The 14,743-nt window shown below is 47.5% G+C and overlaps 1 protein-coding gene across 1 annotated transcript in view; it reads left to right on the plus strand.

Moving 5' to 3' along the window:
• The window catches only part of PPM1L (protein phosphatase, Mg2+/Mn2+ dependent 1L), a 73,810-nt gene that overhangs the window by 51,901 nt on the left and 7,166 nt on the right, over nucleotides 1-14,743 (plus strand). Inside the window, exons 2-3 of the mRNA XM_042041942.1 lie at nucleotides 5,352-5,526; nucleotides 13,845-14,006. Coding sequence (XP_041897876.1) covers nucleotides 5,352-5,526; nucleotides 13,845-14,006 — 337 coding nt within the window. The remainder of the gene's footprint in view (nucleotides 1-5,351; nucleotides 5,527-13,844; nucleotides 14,007-14,743) is intronic.

Below are 14,743 nucleotides of genomic sequence, written 5' to 3' on the forward strand. Positions count from 1 at the left end.
TTCCAGATGGCTTTTCCTTCCCATTTCAGGGAGCCCAGTCCTCACTGGGCAATTCATTATTTTCCACAGCTGAAGCAGCTGTGGATTACTGTAATTATGGATTTAATATATCTCTGACAATCCAGCGTGAATACTAATTTGAACTTTAGCCATCTCCTTGGAATCAGGTTAATTTCCTCGTTATTACAGAGCGTCTGATGAAGTGAAGATGTTTGTGAGCTGATGCTTGGCCTGCTATGGAAATAACAGTGCGTGGACTGCAAAATAATAGTGGTGGTTTTGGTGTCCAGTGTTGCTGAAAGTCCCAGCAGAGAATTTCTGAGCTCCTCAAACATTTTCAGCTCGTAACTTCATTTTAAATTGGGAGCTGGGCTTTCCTGGGATACGTATTGATCAATTAATGTTTATCATAGAGGGAAAAAGATACTTTTAAATAAAAATAATAGGCTAAATGCATGAAAATTTGGGATTAAAGGACAAAAATTCTGTTGGCATGTTTGTCCTTAAATAGTTCCTTGCTTTAGAGGGCAAACTGTTTGTCCTGGTGCCATTTGTGGGTCTTGCATTATCCCCTGAAGAGCAGATTATGTTTTGCTCTCATATGTTTTCCCTTGGAATGACTATTCATAGCTCCATGTCCTTATTCCAAGAGGTTTGCCTCAGCAAAATCCCACTGGCTTCAGGGGAGCTGTTCCTGCTGGTGAAGGACAGGCAGCTGATCCCAAATACCAAGGGTGGGATAGGAGAGGAGCGTGAATTTCCCTGGAATCAGCACAATTTTGGGATCTGATTCCATCCCCCTCCAGCCCTTCCTGTGTGAAAAGCTTGAGGAGGTGATCTGTCTGCCATAAGTTTGGCTCCCAGAGAGAAAGGAATCCAAGGAATATTCTTTAGCCACTTCCAGAGCGTCAGGGAACAACTCTTGGAATGGCAGTAAAATGGGAACAAATCCTCGCTGTGTTTGAGCAGGGGGATGTGCTCATCAGGTTGTCCTGGTTCAGCTGGAACATCTCTGCCAGGATGACTGGATCAGGGAAAGGTGCACTTCCAGGTCTTTTATTTAATCTGGGATGGGATTTTTTTAACCTCGGAATCTCAATTTATGTGTTTATGGCAATGTAGGGATATTCCTGCACTGTCCTTTTTGGAAGTGAACAGGAAAGCCTTAGGGAATTTCTACGAAAATTCACTGATGGGCTTCCTGGAATACATTTCTTGTCCACAGCCTCATTATTCCATGGTTTTTACTTTCCCAGAGAGAGACGTTTAATAAGTTAAGTGCACTTTTCTTAGAATAATGAATTGTGTGGGTGGATTTGGGCTTTTTTTTTTTTTAATAAAAAGATGCAAGTCCAAAAACCTGTATTTGAAAGTATTTCTGCTAAGGAGTGCTGGTCTGGGATGTGGGCTGTGAAATTCCAAATGGGATCATCATGGATTTCAAACAGCACCTCAGGCTGGAATCTTTCCCACGATTTTCCATCTTTTTGATGAAGGATTGGGTGGGTGTGGGTGGGATGGTGACAGTGACAGTCACCCCCACCCTGGGAACACCTTTGGGTCCAGGGGGCCTTGGAGATGGGTCTTAATCCCTGAAGATTCTCTGACATCTGCTGGGATTCAGCACCCTGATTTCCATGGAAGGCTTTCCCGGGGATCCTGAGGCTCAGGAGAACCACGGGGAAGGATTTGTGGAACTGAGGGGTTCCAGCGCAGGGTTTTTATTGGGATGAGCACAGAATTTGCTCCTGAGGCTGCAGAGGGCAGGAATGGGATCAGCAGCTCCGCCAACACCCTGAGGAACCACTTTGCTCCCTGTGCCTTCCAAACCTCGGGTTTTTCCTGGGCGTAGGAATCATCCGATCCCACATCCCGGTTTCCAGGCACCGCAGTTACACCGACTGCTCTGTAGCTCCACCTCTCTCCCTCTCCCTTCAGATCGTGTTAAAAGTGCCCTTCCCAAGCAGCATCTCCCCATCCCCTGGGAATTCCCAAACACAGAGGTCCTTAAGGAGATTTTTTTCAGCCCGTTACCTGCGTTCCTGGGTGGATTTCAGCTGCCCCAGCCAGCTGGAAAATAGCTCATCTTTACAAGCGCTTCCCAACCTGCTCCTGCCCTGTTCTGCCTGGAGATTTTGGTTCTTTGCCTGGGATTTAGCTGCCAGTGAAGGCAGCAGGGGACAGGTGGTACTCAAGGGAAGGGAAATGAGCAGTTTAGTACAGAGAGACATTAAATCCTGGAGCATTTAGGCCATCACCTGTCAATAGCTCCTCTGCTCAGCAGTGCAGCAATGTTTTCCCTGGGTTTTCCTTGTTCCACATGGGTTTGTGGAACCTTTTCTCACTGCCTTTTCTCCAAGTAATTTTTTCCTTCAGTTTCCCTTTGTTTCTGCGTTCATTCATTCTTGAGTATGTTGTGACTGTGTAGATGTGCCCTTGAGTCTGAGATCAAGGAGCAGCTCAGGGCTTTACCAGGTAAATCCTGGGCTTTTTCTGCGCCAGGACAGTTTTCACTCACACTTCCCTAAAGTTTCCTCCCAAAACCTTCTTTGACTTGCAGCTTTGGACCTTTTGCACCGTCAGGCCTCAGAAATCTTTGTGTCCTTCCTTTGACTTTAAAGATCATCTGATTCCACCCCCTGCCATGGGCAGGGACACCTTCCACTATCCCAGCTTGCTCCAAGCCCCATCCAGCCTGGATCTGAACATTTCCAGGGATGGGGCATCATCTCTGAAGGAGGGAACTTGTGGTGATCCACAGGAAACCTGTGGAAAGGAGGGGCAGCGGGGTCTTGGTGTGTCTTGAAATCCATCACTGGTTTAGGGCCTACGCCAGGAATGCCACACTCTGCCCTGGATCCTGCATTTCCCCTGCTCCCTGAACGCCTGCAGCAGCTGGGAAGGCAGAATGAATTCTCCCAAGGACATGAATATCAGAAATTTGTGGTGTCCCTCCTGTCCCTGTAAATCAGGGGCTCGGTGCCGTGGGTGGGGCTGAGGCAGTGAAGTCTCTGCGGTCGGTGTGTTAATTGGAAGTGTTGATAAATAATGGCTGCTCCAGCTAATTGGATCCCTCAGAGCTTCCCAGGCCATGTCCTGACCTTCCCATGGCTCTTGTTTTCCACCCTGGCTTTTCACGGGGCCGTGGAGCCGTTTAACACTCAGTGTCTTAATTAAATTAACTGAGTTTGGTCACGGCGCGCTCGGGTCACTCCTTGTCCTCATGTGTGCCCACACAGGGGGAGCTCCTCCATTTGGGTGGAAAACCAGGGAATTCGGGGTGCTCTGCCTCGCTCCTCCTCCTCCCCACCACAGGATGAGCAGCATTCCCAGGGCTTTGCCTCTTGGAGAGGGATTCCCACTGAGCAGCGTTTATAACACAATTAATTAAAGCTTGCTGGAGTGTTTCAAGGCCAGAAACATGCAATTTGGGGGGAAAACATGGATTTTAAAGGTTGGGTGGGTTGGGGGAGTCAGGCTGTGGGATGTGGTGAGCCTGTGGAATGTGCTGAGGATGAGGAAGGATGCAGCTGGCCCTGCTGGGCTTCCACCCACCAAAACCCTCCTGTGTGTTCCAAACTTTCCCAAAATTCCCCAAATCACTGACTGAGGAGCTGCTTCGTCCAGGCACCACTTGATTTTTGAAGTAGCTTCATAATGAAGCCCTTAATGAGCATTTTAGACCTTTCCTCCCCCACGTACAAAGCAGGTCCCAGAAGGAGCCACTTCAGGGAGCAAATTTCAGCATCATTTATAGAAGGAAAATTTGCTTTGGATGTGTCTTTGCCATCAATTAAAAAATGTGGGCAGGTTTGGTAGTGACAGGAGGCCACTGGCTGCGTTTGGGTTCAGGTTGCTGCAGAATGAGGGATTTCAGCAATTCCTGATGGGATTTTTATGTCCAAAGAGGGGGGAGGTTTAGAAAAATGGGATTTTTGTGGTGAATGAGCTCTGCGAGTAGATTTCATCGTAGATCTTTTAAAATGTGTTCTCTCCATATGAAATATTAATTTTCCATGGTAGGACGAAATACCCTAAAGTCAATTAAGGTATTAAAGTCAATCCTTTATTTAATTTGCTTCGGACTGGAAGCAGATTCCCAGGGGATGCTGGAGTTTCAGTTTTAGAAGAGTGGCCATGGAATTGCTTTCCCACAGGGATGAGGAGGAGGAAGACTGACCAGCAGATCGAATCCCTGAGCTCAGGTGTTTCCCAGGAGCACAAAAATCCCCCCCAGGGATCAAAGAGAACAAATCTGTTCCCAAAGGAAACATTGAACACAAATTCCTGAACTTGGGCTGAAATAATCCGTGTACAATGTGCCTTTTGGCCTTCCTGTGGAAAAGCAACTGTTAAAATATTCATTATTCTGTGCTCATGTGGGCAGTTCCTTTGGTTTTCCCGAGTAATTCCCTTGGTGTCACACGGCTCAGAGTGCAGGAACACGGAGCACAACTTCAGGGGTATTTTAAGATTGCAATTTAATCACTGGTTGACTTTGGAAAACTAAATATAACCCCAGGAAGAGCCTGGAACAGAACAGGGGTGACTCCTGGTCACTCCCAGGCCTGGAATAAAACAACTTTGTTGTCATTTATTTTCCTTTTTTTTGCCTTGAGATGGGCAGGAAAAGGAGCACGGAGCCCTTGCTGCTCTGTCAGAGATGGGCAGCTGAAAAAACCCAACCCAAAGCTGTGCCAGAAAAAGGGAATTTCTATTCCCTGTCAGAGTGGGAGCATGATAGTCCCAGGGGAGGGATGGTGGTGCTGCAAATCGGGAATCCAGGCTGGGTTTGGGTCTCTCCAGGTGTGGAGGGTGCCAGGGATCCCGGCCAGCTGCTCTCAGTGGTTACTCCCCCGTTACTACATTTTTACACGCGGCTCCCAACATCAGTCCAACCATGCCCCCTTGTGTTAATTCCCTCTCCTTTGGGCCCCTGAGCGGCGGGAGGAAGGAATTAAAGGAATTTTCTCTGTGTTCGTGTGTATAGGAATATTAATGGCCCTGGCCGTGTATCGAGAGCGGGTGAAGCGATTCCACTCTGTGCTTTAAAATGTAGGGAAAACACATTAAATTTGATTCCACTCTGCCACTTTGTGCTTTAAAATGTAGAATAAACACATGAAATCTGATTCCACTCTGTGCTTTAGAATTTGGAATAAAGACATGAGATTTGGTTGTTGTGTTTTCAAGAGGCATTAGCTCTGATGAAGCTGTGCTGTTGTACTGGGCGTGTGTAGGAATTCCCTGGGGGAGGCCGGGTGGTGCCTCAGCTCAGGGGGGGTTTGCTCCATGATACCCCAACTCCAATTAACACAAATGGATTAATTACACTCCTCTTTGCTCCACAGTCAGCAGCAGAGTACGTGAAGTCCCGGCTGCCCGAAGTGCTCAAACAGCATCTCCAAGACTATGAGAAGGACAAGGAGAACAGTGTCCTGTCCTACCAGACCATCCTGGAGCAGCAGATCCTATCCATCGACAGGGAAATGCTGGAGAAGCTGACTGTGACCTATGATGAAGCAGGTATGGCTGTGGTTCTTTATAATTTCCATTTTACTGCCAAAAAAAGGGCTCACTTTCGATGTTTCCCCAAACACCTTGTGCGGGTTGAACTTTTGTCCTCATTTTTGTGACATTTTTTTGCCTCCTGAAGTCAGGCTGGGGTGGAAGATGTTCCTCATGAGTGATGGGATGCCAGGGAGCTGAGAGGACGCTTCTGTTTCTCCCAGCACTTTGTGCTCTGAGCACCGATGTTGATTGATCTCCCTGTGTCTCTGCACTGTCCCTGGTACCACCTGCTTTCTGCTCTTTTCTCCTTCACAAATAACTGATTTTTGGGCTTTCCCAGCTGAGAGTGGCTGGGGCAGGCACAGAACCTGATTTTAAACATGACGTGAGGCCATGGGCAGCCAAACCCAGGCAATTTTGGAGGCATTTTAACAGTGAAGTTCCAGTTTCCAGGTTTGGTATTTACATTTTCTAGCATTTGGTTTTCTGGCAGTTAGAAATGCCTTCCAGCTTTTAGATCCTTCACAGGGTTCTCCTGATGCAGGAAATTTCCAGTTACACAGCAACGAAGACACACTCTTGATGTTTTTCAGTGATTGTCCAAAATAACCCCCGGTGTGTTCTATTTGCCCTGAGTCTTACCAAAGTTTCTTGGTGTTTAGATTAAAATCACCTGGCCATCTGGTAAAGAAAGGCTCAAACAGAGAGGACAGTTCATTATTTAGAGCTGACTTATTCCCAGCAGGGCATGGATGGAGCTGCGAGCTGAGCTCTGGGTGCTGCTCTTTGTTCTCCTCTTCAAACACTCGTGGCTGAGCTGGAGCCCACCATCCTTCCCAGCAGCTTCCAGCCTCATCCCTGCCATCCAGCTCTTCCTTGGAGTACAAAAAGAGGGTTTACACTCCCTAGATCCTCATTTTGCTGTTTCCCTTAATCCCTGGTGGCTTTTCCTCTGGAGCTTCCCTGGTCTTTGGCACCGCGGTGCCCTTGGGTGCTGAGCTCAGCTCTGAGTCTTCCTCCAGCTGCTTTAGGCAGAAGCCTGGAACTTGTAATTGGGTTTTTCCTGCTGTCATTGGGTTTTTCCTGCTGTCATTAGGTTTTTCCTCCTGTTCTGGTGGATTTGCCAGGCAGCAGCCCCACAGGTCACTCCTTGCTTTGGTTACTGTCACCATGATAAAAGTGCCACCACTGGAGCTCCTCAGCACTTCCAGCTCTGCCAGAGGGCTGGGATTTTCTTCTGGCATTTCCTCACATGTCCTGAAGTACTTGAAATGGTCCAGCTACAAATATTCCAACTTTAAATGCTCCAGCTTCTTACCCACTTTGCTCAGACTCTTCCTCACGCTCCCACTCCTGAGCAGAGATTCTCTTGCAGCTGCTTTGATCTCAGATGTAAATGCCATTTACAGACTGCACACTCTGGCTGCTCTCAGTGCTCTGGGAATGGCAAACAATGACAAAGCTCTGTTGCTTTATCAATTAAAGCCACTCATTAACCCAATAAATTACCTGGTTCTCTGAGCTGCTGGGATCTGGAGCACTCTGGAGCCTCCTGAGCTGCATTTTGCAGAATACACCTCACGCAAGGAGCTTGGATTGTGGGTTCTCAAAGGCCAGCAGAGGTAAAATGAGGGTGCAGAATATTTCCTTCATCACATCTGGCCTGCTTTTAATGATGCATCAAAGATAAGCTTCAGAAGTTGTTGTTTTCTCTCACCTCTGGTGATCTTTTCTCACACAGAATTTCCCACTCCAATGAATCCTGTGAATTTTTTCCCCTCCGTTTGGTCACTCCAGCTCCTTTATATTTTGATTTATAGGAGTTTATTAGGGAGGAGAAAATGCAGGGAAATGACTGATTCCTGTCAGAAGGCAAAGAAAAGCTTTTTCCTTTATGGAAATCTCTGTGTTTGTACAGCAAAAATAAAGATTAAAACTGCTTGAAGCACATATTTGGGGATTTATCTCGTCCAGCAACAATCATGTGGAAATGAGAAGCTCCATAATAACTGCTTGAGAAAACTCCCAGCACACATTCAGAGCAGAGAGACAGCACAGCTGCAAATGAACCCCCAAAATTCCAGCTCCCTGAGCAGGTGGAGGCACCTCCAGAGATGAAAACACAGCAGTGGAGCCACCTCATCCTCCTGATTGTGTCCCTTATTTATGATAAAGGCAGAAATGGCTCTACCTGCTCTTGAAGTGAGAGCTGATTGGGAGCAAAGCACAGAAAATGGGCAGTTAAATATAATTACAGCAGCTGCTGGTGAGCCTGGGTGCTCCAACCACTCCAGCCCTTGGTGGTGGCATTTTCCTTTTTTTTTTTTTTTTGGCTTTTTTCCACCCCAAAATCAACTCAACGAGGAACTCGAGCTGCTGGTGGGGCGTAAAAAATGAGGGAAAGAATCTTTGAAAATTGGCAAAATAAAAGTGATGGTGCTGAAAGGGGAGAAAACAGAATTTTGTGTGGCAGGCAATTGTGTGAGGGATCACCCAAACCCATCCTGGAGCACTGCCAAGGGTTTGGTTCCTGCAGGTGGGATTCCAGCAGGTGCCAGCCAGGGAAGCTGGACAGGGAAAGGTTTGAGGGGCTCCAAGGGCTCAGTCACTGATTGTAGCAGGGTGTGCTGGACAGGGAAGCACTTCCACACCTTTTCCAGCCAGGAAACCTTTCCCATCCCTCTTGGAAGGAGCATTTTGCACCCCCAGGAACTCCTTTCTCCCCAGGGATGCTTCCCAAAAGTGGGTCGAGTTCAGCTGCATCCCTTTGCGGGAATGAAGCCCAAATGCTCTGGGTTTGGCACAATTTGGGGTGTTAATTTGGCCTTTCTGGCAACATCCAGTGTTCATAAAGTGCAGCCTTGATGGACTCGACATCCCAGTGTGAATCTTTCCCTCTTTTTGTGCATCTTTCCCTTTAGGAAATCAACACATCAGAGCTACAAATCGAATGAGTTTGTCTGGAAATAGTCAAATGTTGGCAAGATTTTTCGTGAGGTTTGAGTAAGGAAGCTTTAAAAAATGAAAGGAGGCCAAAAGTGACAGATGGGTCCAAATCCTCTCCTAATCCCTAAATCCTTTAGTTTAAAAAGTGGCATTCTTGACTAGCTGAGGCTGGGGTAATTTTGTGCAAGAATATTTTCTCCCAACAAAGCTTTGTTGGTTCTTAATCCCATTCCTTTCATTTACAGCATCCCTAAACATCCGAGGTGGTCAGTGCCTGATCTGTGGCAAATTTAGGTTATTTAAAGGCACTTAGGCATTTAACTCTGGTGTTCCAGGGAATTCCAGCCTGCTGGGAGGTTCTGGAGGTGGTTTCATCCTGCAGACCATGTGGTTTTTTCCTTAATGGATGGCCCCTCTTCCCCAGGAGTCCTGGCGAAATTGAGTTCCATTATTACACAACAAAAAGAGATGGAATTCATTTTTCCCTGCTGTCAAGCAGTCCTGGAAGATACTGGTATTTAGGAATTGCATCCAGAGCCAGGTGTCAGCCCCAAAATGGCTTTTCTTAGCTGGTATTTGCTGGGGTCCAGCTGGTTTGGGGTGAGGGGGGGATGGGTTGGGCTCGGCCTTCCCTCGCCATGTCCAGGGAATCCCAGAGCCAGGGATCCCTCATCCTCCACTCCTCCCTCCCAGCAGGATTTAATAGATACTGAATTGCTGAAATTCCTCATATCCAGGGTTTCTGTGCTCCCTGGAATCCTGGCTCTGGTTCCAGCTGTGGAAAGCTGCTCTGAGCATAAATCCAAGGCTCTGCCCTTCATCCCAACTCCAGGACTGCAGCCCCCAGTCCAGTCCTGTGAGTGTTTCCCATTGCTGGAAGTGCAAAAAGCCAAAATATCCAAGATGAAACTTCAGCCAAGAGGTGGCAGATCCATCTGCTTCCCACAAATGTCCTGGCTGGAGCTGGGAGAAGTTGATTTTAACGACCAACAGGCCAAGGACGCCCCTTTTCCAGGTACTCTGCTCCCTTCCTGGAACTGCAGGCAGGTGTTTTCCCCCAGGGAAGGTGATTACCAGGAGAAAATGAGAAAATTAAAGCCGGAAATTGCAATAGGAATCATAAATAATGGGCATAATAAATGCTTTGTTGGGGGAAAAATGGGGTTTTTTCCTTCTGCAAAGAGCCTGCCAAGGTGAAGTCATCATTGTGCTCCATCACAATAAAATGATAAATAAGTGATATCATTATAAATAAAATGATAAATAAAACGATCACAATAGAATCAGTTGTCCTTGCTGGGATGTTTATCCCAAGGTAATCCACTAAAAATGCAGGAAGATCTGTTGGATTGATTTTCTTTAAGAGAAGTCCTGTCTTGTAATGCACCTTCCTCCTTGGGCTGTGCTTTGGGGCTGTGCTTCGTCCTGTTCACAGAGGGCTTGGAAAAATGGGAACACACTTCCACCAGGGGTGACTTGCCAGGAGTTGAAATCCTTGTCCTGACAAGGAATTTTGGGAATATTTCTCTTCCAGCCTTGGCTGGAGCCATGAGCAGTGAGTGCTGGGAGCACTGGGGAGAGCAGGCACCTGGAATCCCACAATTACCCAGGGATCATGATCCTGCAGGAACGTGGGAATGCTGCTGGGAGTGCAATGGCCTGAGGCTGCAAAGTGGCTGGGAAGCTTTCTGGAAGTATTTTAGGAGGGATTTAAAGAGCAGGAGATAAAATCATCCATTAAAGGTGATAAAAACAACTCTTCCAAAGGCAATGGGGCTGCACAGAATGTGCAGGAACAAAATCAGGAGAGCTGGAAAGGAGGAGGAGAAGAGCCAGAGGAAAGAGGGGAAAATTATTTTGGTGGTTTGGGTTTTATTTTCCCCACGTGGGATTTTCATTTTGCTCCTTCTTTTCCCGTGGGATCACCATCCTTGTTACAGGATGTCACCTTGTTTATGGATGTCACCCATAAAATCACTGAGCCTCAGCTGTCCCAGCAAACTTCTGCCTGGCTTAAAATGCAGGATGGATCCTGAGGGATTGGACTCCCTCAAGGCCAGCTAATCCCATAAACATAAAATCTTTAATATCTTTGGCACCGTGATTGTGGAGGGGTGGATTTGCCTGGAATTGCCAAGATGTTGAAATCCCTTTTTTTTTTTCCCCCCTTTTTATTTTTGCCAAATCAGTTCTGCAGATGGTGTTTTACGTGGATTTGAATATTCCATAATGGGAGCTGCAAAGCTGTGGAGATTTCTAATGGATCCTGAGGTGTTCCTCAGAGATCCCAGAATTCGGGAGCAATTCCAGAGGAAATTGCACTTGTGGCCTCCTGCTGTTGAGCTGTCCTGGTGACACACACAAACCCCTCACCAGGGAAAAAAAAACCCCAGTGATTTTCAACTTATTTAAACCATTTCCAACGTGTTGCTGCTGAGGGGGATGCTCAGGTGAAATTAAACACGGGAATGATGCCAGGAAATCAGCCTGGGAGCTGAAATGGAATTCCCTCTGTACTGGGATGATTTTTCATCTGGACAAGGGAGGAATCACGTGGAGCTTGGAGCTACTGATGGTCCCTGTCAGAGCAGCCTGGAAGATGGAGAGGCTGCCCAAAAGGGTTTCCATTTCCCAGTAATTAAATTTTGCTTCCTGATGCACAAAATTCCCTTCCAGCTCTCTTGTTTTCCCACCTGGAAAACACTTCTAGGGTGTTGAAACACCTCCAGAATCCATCAGTCTGGGAGTGCCCCCCAAATCTGGTGAATATCAGATGATTGATGGTGAGGAGGATTAATTGTGTGAGTTTGGATGGGATTTTGGGAAGGAATTCCTCCCTGTGAGGGTGGGGAGGGGCTGGGATGGAAGTCCCAGAGCAGCTGTGGCTGCCCCTGGATCCCTGGCAGTGCCCGAGGCCAGGTTGGAGCAGCCTGGGACAGTGGGAGGTGTCTGTGGGGGTGGGAGTGGATGGGATTTAAGGTCCCTCTCATCCCAAATCATTCCATGAGTCCCAGATCTAATTGGAAATAAAATGATTCTCTGTTTCAAATACAAACCCACTGGGTACAGCCACGTGGGAATTCTTCTGTGGTGGAATTTAAGCTCCAGTCTCAGAGATCTGAAGTCATTCTCTGTATTTCTATGAACCTGCTGCTTCTTTTAATCTCTTGTGAAAGAAGAGAGTTCTTCTAATTTCAGGGGGAAAAGCACATTATGTTGAGATATGATGGAATGCTGAGACCTTGAGCTTTCAGAATGGTTGTTTTTAGGTTCAGGCTTTACAGAATGGATTATTCGGGAGAGTTTTGCTGAGAGAAGCAGGAGGTGCAGGGCATTGTAGGAAAGAGCAGCACTGAGGGGTTTGGGATCAGTGCCTGGATGATGTGCTGGCTCTCTGGTCCCACACACCTTGAGGAAAGGGAGGCGGGTGCTTTAAAAGTCCACGTTTTTGAAAGTTTGTTTGCAATTTATTTCATTCACAGGCAGTAAGCCCAGGCATTTGGCAAAACTGTGTATTTTGGAGATTTTAACAACATTCTCTCCAATCTCTGTAGCTTCTGCTGCAAGAAATTATTATTATTTAAATATTCCAGGAACCTAGAAAGGAGGGAAGGAATGAAGTCCCTGCTTTGTCCCCACAATTCCTGCAGGTTCCCTCCCTGCTGGAGCATAAACAAAAAGTGAATGTCTGCTCCTGCTTGTATCATTCCTGATTTTATATTTTTATATTATTTTATATTTTTACCCCTGGAGAATCAGATTTATTTCTCTGGATTAGATTATTTTTCTTGGATTAGAGTTGCTGGCTCACTTGGAGGGCACGTGGAGGTGGAGCTCCGTGATCTTGATGGTCTCCCACCACTTTTTATCCAGATTTTTCTCACTCCTGCCTATTCTGTGGGCAATAATCCCAGTTTTATTTGGATTTCTGAGCATGTCAAAGAGAAATGCAGGAGACACAGGAGGGGCTGAGGCAGATGGGCCCAGAGGACAACGAGGTGAACCATAAAAACATCACATTGCTGCCCTGGAAACTCCAGCAGTCCTATTGTTTGGGATTTAAAGTCCCTGGAAGGCAAGTGGGAATGTGCGGTCTGTAGATGAAAGCTCCATGTGGTGCAAGTTGCAGGTTGGTGGAGAATAAACCCAAATATAAACCTGTATTTTGGGTTATCCTGCTTTCTGCCCTGTTCTGAATAACTCTGATCCCTTCTGGGCGTTACTGAAGCTCAAAAATAATAATTCTTGCTTAATTATTGTGTGAACTGAAGCTTGAGCTCTGTTGGGAGGACATAGGGATGGGGTTGATGAGTTGGGTTTGTTTGGGGTTTAATCAATCCAGGCCAGGAATTTTGGGGTTTCTTGCTCTGGGGTCACTCCAGATGGATCCTTGTCCAGAGGGTACCTCAGGCCTCTCCTCTCCCGTGGGATCAGGCATCCAGGAAGGCAAAAATGAACCTTTGGGACCCAATTTGTTTATGCCTGGCTGGTTTATTTATACCTCTCACGGGATGTTTGCCATGGGAACAGCCAGAGTTGGTCCCTCTGGTCTGGACAGGGATGGCACCACCCAGAGTTTGGGTTTAGGGCCACGGAGCTCAGACTGGAGCCCTGCTCTGGACCTCTTCTGGGGGCTGAGTTTCATCCCCAAGACCTTCATGGCCCAAGTGCTTCTCCCAGAGCGCCCCAGCTGGGGGTAAATCCTTTTATTAATGAATAATCAGATGTAAATTAACAACAAAAGTGAAAACTCAGCCTATGAGGCTTCTCTGCCTAAAAGGAGAAGGGTGTGGCTTTAATTTTACTGAGGGATACCAGAGTGCCTTTGGGAACAATCAGTGCTGAAATTCCCTTTTAATCTGTGTCAGTGTGTCTGCAAAACCTCACTTGTCACCTTTTGATGCAATGGTCGATGCCTAATCTCATTTTCTGTGCATTTAAAGGTGAAAGTAATTGAAATGTCCAATCTTTACCTTTTTTCAATAAAAACATCAAGAAGTGACCTCAGTTCTGGCAGGGCTGAGGGGAGAGAGCTCCGGGGTACCCCATCCCCATCCAGTGCTGCAGGTTCAGTTCCTGGGGGCTCCAGGGCTCCTTTGGGCTTTCATTGCTTCCCTTGGCCACTGGGAAAAGCCAGTTCTGATGGAACTGCAACGGGAAGATGGGAACTGGAATGGAGATGGCAACAATCCCTCCCCTTTCAGCCTCTCTGCCACCGTTAACGTGGGCTTGGAGGGGATCAGCCACAGGCTGGACTCCACCATCCTGGAAGTCCTTCCCAACTCAACGATCCTGGGGCTCTGTAAGAGGAAGAACGTTTTCCTGCTGATCATTCCTGTATTTACACCCCCTGTGTGTGTGGGCCTCCCTCCCTCGTGTTCCTGCAGGCACCACGTGTCTGATCGCGCTGCTGTCCGACAAGGAGCTGACCGTGGCCAACGTGGGCGACTCCCGGGGCGTCCTGTGTGACAAGGACGGCAACGCCATCCCCCTGTCCCACGACCACAAGCCCTACCAGCTGAAGGAGAGGAAGAGGATTAAGAGAGCCGGTGAGTTGTCGGGAGGTTCATCTTTTATGTGGCACTAAAATTGACATTTCCCCCGGGAGAGGGTGGGGAGTGCCCGACGGAGGCCTCAGCAGAACAAGTCTCCCGTTTTCCAGACAGAATTCCGGGGGATGTCACAGGGCAGAGGTGGCAGCAGATGGTCCACCCCTAAATGAGCTGGTTGGGGTAGGAGAGCAGCCTTCAACAGCCCAGTGAGCACTCCTTGGGATCTCCCCAGGGAGCAAATGGACAACCAGGAGCATCCCAGGAGCTTCAGCCCCAGCCCTGCCCAAAGCCTGGTTTTGAGAGGCCTGGTCTGAGCCTGAGGGAGGTTTGGTGCTGAAATCAGCAGAGCATGAATCTACTTCATCCAAGCTGGTTTTTATTCCCATATAACGAGCACAAACATGGAAATCGTGGCAGGAGTAGAGGGAAAGAAACCTTCCCGCAGTAAATCTTCCTTGCTTTCATCACTTGTCACCTTTGCCACCTCCTGGGCTGGAATTTACATTGGGATCATCAGGTTTAACAGCCAATTCTCCTTGGATTTGTCCAAGTCTTTTTGGAATCCATTCCTGGTTTGGCTCCCACAGCAGCAGCAAATTCTTTGATGGAGGAAAGAAGTTCCTGTGGTTTATGTTAACCCTGCACTGAGTGTTGCCCCAGCAGTGCCGGGCCTCTCTCCCCTCCAAAATGGGAATAACAACTTTTTCCATGAATATAAAACATTTTTTAAGCCC

The sequence above is a fragment of the Corvus kubaryi genome, unplaced genomic scaffold, assembly GCF_017639235.1.
Source record: "Corvus kubaryi isolate FWS band 111438036 unplaced genomic scaffold, C.kubaryi_AGA036_p1.0 37397, whole genome shotgun sequence".
In the NCBI taxonomy this organism is placed as follows: domain Eukaryota; kingdom Metazoa; phylum Chordata; class Aves; order Passeriformes; family Corvidae; genus Corvus; species Corvus kubaryi.